The sequence below is a fragment of the Arachis ipaensis genome, chromosome B02, assembly GCF_000816755.2.
Source record: "Arachis ipaensis cultivar K30076 chromosome B02, Araip1.1, whole genome shotgun sequence".
NCBI classification, from domain to species: Eukaryota; Viridiplantae; Streptophyta; class Magnoliopsida; order Fabales; family Fabaceae; genus Arachis; species Arachis ipaensis.
The window spans coordinates 7,587,418-7,592,228 of NC_029786.2; the positions used below are offsets into that span (position 1 = coordinate 7,587,418).

The following is a 4,811-nucleotide window of genomic DNA, read 5'->3' on the forward strand; positions in this document are numbered from 1 at the left end:
ATATCATCTAAATCGTAACAAATTATATTAATTTTTTTTAAAAATTGATTTAATCCAAACTACAATAATTATATATATGAATTATTAGAAGCAAAAAACGTAAATATTCTTTCTAAAAAAAGATATCATTAAAATCATCCATATATACGCTATCTCTTGCGAAATAAGATAGAGAAAGAAACAAAAAAGAGAGTAGTAACAGAAAAAGAGTGAATGAAAACAAAAGAACAGTACAAAAAGGATCAGTGATTGCAGGTCAAAAAATAATGGCATGAGGGTTCAATTGAATTGAATTGAGGGTCCCACACAAACACTCACATAAGGGTTCTCACTTTCTTTGTTCTCTTGTGTTGTGCTGACCTCACTCTCTCTTCTTCTCTTCCTCTTAAATTCTCTTCTCCGCTTTCTGTCTTGGAACTCGAACAATCAAGTAAATTCTTTTCCCTCTTTCTCTTTAATTTTATTGGAGTAGTATTCCAATTGCGTTGTGCTTTATGATTGCAAGGTTGTTTTTTTCTTTTAATTGTTTACATATTGGATTGTTTTGTTTCCTTTATTGCTTTAATTTAATTTGAGTTTAGGTCAAGTTGTGCTCTGATCAAGGTTAACCTGGAGGTTGCATGTTGAGGGTTTTTAAAAAAATTACTCTTTTCCTTTTAGGATAATATGGTTAAAATTTGAGCATTATGAGAAGTAAGTAAACAGTGTCCTGAAGGATGTTTTGTGGTTTAGAAGATGAAATTATGGTTCTGTTTGTTGTAGTTGGGGCATGGGAATGGGACTCTGAGAAGTGGGATTGAGTTTGGCATTATTAGGTAACAACTTGTTTAATGCTGATTGTTGCTTATTAAGGTTTTTTTAGCCTATAACTTCGTCTCCAATCCATTTAATTTCTTGTTAATAATAGCATTCATGAATTAATGTACATTAGGCCTATGAAAACTACAGCCTCATAAATTCTCTTGCAGATAATCAAGTAGAAACATAGTTACATACTGTGATGGCTATGGATGTAAAAGGCATAGCATGGGTTGGAAACGTGTACCAAAAGTTTGAGAATATGTGCCTCGACATGGAAGAGATGATGCTTCAGGTATGCATTTGTCATAATCCTTTTATTAAGTATCATTATCACATGCATTGAGAGTTGGATCATGAATGTATCCTTTTATGGCAATCTACGATAAAACTTTTTCTGAATTGCTTCTTATTTATGATATCAATTCAGTAAGATTATTCTGGTTGAACAATTCTTGGTAATGATAGTTATGTGGTATGCATTGATTTGCACTATAAATCTTTTTTTCCCCCTTTGTTTGTCGATGACAGGATACTTTTAAATACATGGAGGATCAGATGCAGACTGTTGGGGAAAATGTTAAGAAAATTTATGCTGGTGTCATGAAAGATTTACTTCCTCTGTCTTTGTGCGATTTGGATGAAAAGGCTGTGTCTGAATTGCCGATAGATCATTATACTGATGACAGTTCCTTGGAGATGACATCTCAAGGTTCCGAGAAAATAACCGTAAAGGCAGATGCCAAGGAGACAGCAGAGGATTCAAGGATCAATTTTGATGTTGATATTGCTGCAATACGTGATGAATCTTGTGATGCCAATGCTTTGTTTGAGGCGGATGCTGGTGATTTTGTTCAAGTTGGTCATTCATATATAAAATCAAACCTTGGTGGTGATGAAAATCAACAAAGTAAGATGCCTTCGTCCAATGCAACCAGTGAAATCACTTCCTTAGCATCAGATAGAGGCAGATGCAGCACATCTCAAGCATGTGAGCTCTCAAATGAAAAACAAAATCATGAAGTTAATTTTTCAAATCCGGCTTCTTCTGAAGTAAAAAGTCCTGCTTGTGATGCACTATGTTGCGATGAAATTGAAAGTTCAAGTACTGAACAGATCTACAATGCTCCGGCATCAGTTAAGCCAGCTGAAAAGAAAGAGATGAACATGGGTTGTTCTTCCTCCAGTGTCCTATTCGGAGACGCAGATGGTAAGTATTTGAGACTGCTTGAAATAGTTACCAAACAGGACCTAAGTGTCTGTTGAATATATTTGTATCCTTTTTATCGGTTACATAAAACTTCTGATGATGGCTATATTTTACTTACCTGGCAGGGTTCTCTATGATCAGAGCAATAGAGTCAGATGAGTATTCAAATGACACTGTTGTTGTATCTCATCCAGGTATGAATTTGTTTCGTTTAGTAGTATGAGTTTAGGTTTTTCTAATTCAAATCATTGCGAAGTACTTCCTTGGTTTGTTTATTATTACCTGTTGTTTGAAAATACTTAACGTAGTTTATCACACAAACCTTTTTCTTTGGTCTCTTGAAACCATGATAACAAAATTTGGTATGTTGGTAAACGATTCCTGTAACATTATTTAAGAAATTCCAGAAGCATGGAGTTCAGATGCAATGATGATTAATACCGTGCAACAAGATGATGAGCAGAATCTTGATGAAACTTGTATTATGGTGACCAGAGATGAACTTCGATTAGCTCCCAAGACTGGTGGTAATCTAGAGACTAATAAGGTACACGCATGCAGACGCACGCTCACACACCTCAAACCTTTCTTTTTATTTTGTTGGTGGATGTTCATCTCTAACAGGAGTATCCTTTTTCTTAATGTCCGAAGAAAAAGAGGCAGCAACCCTTCTCGTTATCCAAGAAGTCTGCAAGGAAGCAAGAGTATAAGGAGCTTATGATATGGCATGGAAACAATGATGAAGAGGAGGATGTTGTGAAGAATTCATGTCCAAGCTCAGTTAAGGATCACAAAAATTCACAGCTTCCTGATATCTCTGAACCTGAATGGGAGCTTCTCTGAATATACCACATTTTTAATCCCTATATATATATATACATTGTTGAGTATGCAGTATTGCAGCGAAGATTCAATTTTCTTACAATAAGAATTTATGTTACTAGACCTTTTCCTAGTTCCTAGCAGCAACACTTTTATTCTTTCTTTTTTCCCCGTTCTTTATTAATTACGCCATTCAAATGAGAACATCTAAATAGGGTAGTTTAAGTTATATATAGAATGTGAATGTCCTCTTTTTTTCTGATTGACTTCTTATGTTTATATTGAGTATTCATATTATATACTTTTGGAGGATTTGAAATGTTTAGCATAAATGAGACATCTCTTGCTTGGATATTTATTTGCCCTTCTAACTGTTGCATTCTAAGAGTTGGATAGGGTATTTTGGGGTTGTAGTATGTTTAAATCACTGCATCAAAAATGTTATTTGAAGATGCTTGTCTGTTTTTATTGAAGATACAATTTGACTCATTCGGTTAGATAGTAAAATGCTGTGAATATAACACCTAATGTATATTGTAGTCATATAAATGAAATAAATTTTTCGTGGTGAATAAGATGAAATCATTTCGAGTTTCCGAGTTTTCTTTGGGCAACATTTAGATCAATTCATGTCACAACAACGGGGAGAACCATGAAGGCCTTATAGGCTTATAGCCCATTTAAAAGTAAAATGGTTGTCTAAACAAAAAACATGAAGGCCTTATAGGCTTATATTTAATTTTTTAATTTATTTGTAGGTAATATATATATTAATCATAATCACAAATTATGCTATTTTAAATTAAATTATTTATGTGACGGTAATCTCATTTATCTCATTTATTGTTATAAATGTTAAATTGAATAAGTCATAATTATTTTTGATGTAAATGAAAATAAAATCAGATATCATTTTGAGAAATTCTCCACATACAAGCGTTTTCCCATACAAGTCATACAAGTCATTTACTTCTTCTTCTTCTTCTTCTTCTTCTTCTTCTTCTTCTTCTTCTTCTTCTTCTTCTTCTTCGTTTTTGAAGTGTTTCATCTTCATCGTCTTGTTTCTCCTCGTTCTTCTTGACTGCACGTTTTTCATCTTCTTCCTCTTCATCTTCTGCGCCTTCTTTTTCTTCTTGCTGCACGTTCTTCTTCCTCTTCCTCTTCTTCTTCTTCTTTTCTTTCGTTTCTTGCCTTCTCTTTCTCCTTCTTCATTTACGTGCTTTTCTCTCTGTTTTCTTTCTTCGTTATTCTCGATTTCCATTATTTTTTGACATCAAACTCTGAAATCGTTTTTGAAGAAGAAGAAGCAGTAGAAGATGCGGAGGAGAAAGAGAAAGAGTTCTGAATTATGTATAAGGTGTACTTCAACAAATTTTGGGTGTATTTCTTAAATTCTTTGGGTGTATTTCTATAATCGTTTGGGTGAATTCCTGTAACCGTTTGGGTGTATTTATGTAATCCTTTGGGTGTATTTCTGAAGTTCCATTATCTTCAAAACGATTTCAAAGCTTGATTTCAGAAACCATGAAAATCGACAAAAAAAAAAAACGAAGCAAGAATACCAGTGATAAACGCAGATAAAACAACGAATGAAAAGGCAAAGAGAGAATGCACGAAAGAGATCAAATTTGGCAAGAAACTCGTTTTCATAGAGGAAGAAGAAGAAGAGTAGGGGAAGAAGAAGGAGAAGAAGAAGGAAGAGGAGGAGGAGAAGGAGGAACGCGAAGCATGCCATAAAAATCGTATATGGGTCAGCGTGTTTTTTGTTAAGTTTCTCCCAACTTGTATGACTTGTAAACCAAATGACTTGTATGTGTAGCACTCCTCATCATTTTTTGGATTTTAGATATATTGAACTTGTTTAGGTAAGTTTCTAAGAAAACATCTTTTTTCAAGTTATCTTTTTTTCAAAAGATCTTATAGAAAAGTAAAAGTAATTTTATATTTGGATATCTCATGCAAAAAGATCTTTTTATTTATC

The 4,811-nt window shown here is 33.7% G+C and overlaps 1 protein-coding gene across 4 annotated transcripts; it reads left to right on the plus strand.

The window, feature by feature from the left end:
* LOC107624755 lies at positions 205-3,162 on the plus strand. Of its 4 annotated transcripts, XM_016327203.2 has the most exons (7): positions 205-430; positions 763-815; positions 969-1,093; positions 1,330-2,008; positions 2,134-2,202; positions 2,407-2,555; positions 2,660-3,162. In XM_016327203.2, the coding sequence occupies exons 3-7, from the start codon at positions 1,001-1,003 to the stop codon at positions 2,849-2,851; spliced, it is 1,182 nt and encodes a 393-aa protein (XP_016182689.1). In that variant the 5' UTR covers positions 205-430; positions 763-815; positions 969-1,000; the 3' UTR covers positions 2,852-3,162. The 4 variants fall into 4 exon arrangements, with proteins under 4 accessions (XP_016182689.1, XP_016182688.1, XP_016182692.1 ...); XM_016327202.2 differs by lacking the exon at positions 763-815 and having other exon boundaries at positions 206-430; XM_016327206.2 differs by lacking the exon at positions 763-815 and having other exon boundaries at positions 208-430; positions 2,416-2,555.

Bases quoted from the DNA above. Each gene is read 5' to 3' on its own strand.
- LOC107624755 (XM_016327203.2), top strand. From the start codon at position 1,001: ATGGCTATGGATGTAAAAGGCATAGCATGGGTTGGAAACGTGTACCAA. The intron at 2,009-2,133 runs GTAAGTATTTGA...CTTACCTGGCAG, and splicing joins CCTATTCGGAGACGCAGATG to GGTTCTCTATGATCAGAGCA. The intron at 2,203-2,406 runs GTATGAATTTGT...ACATTATTTAAG, and splicing joins TGTTGTTGTATCTCATCCAG to AAATTCCAGAAGCATGGAGT.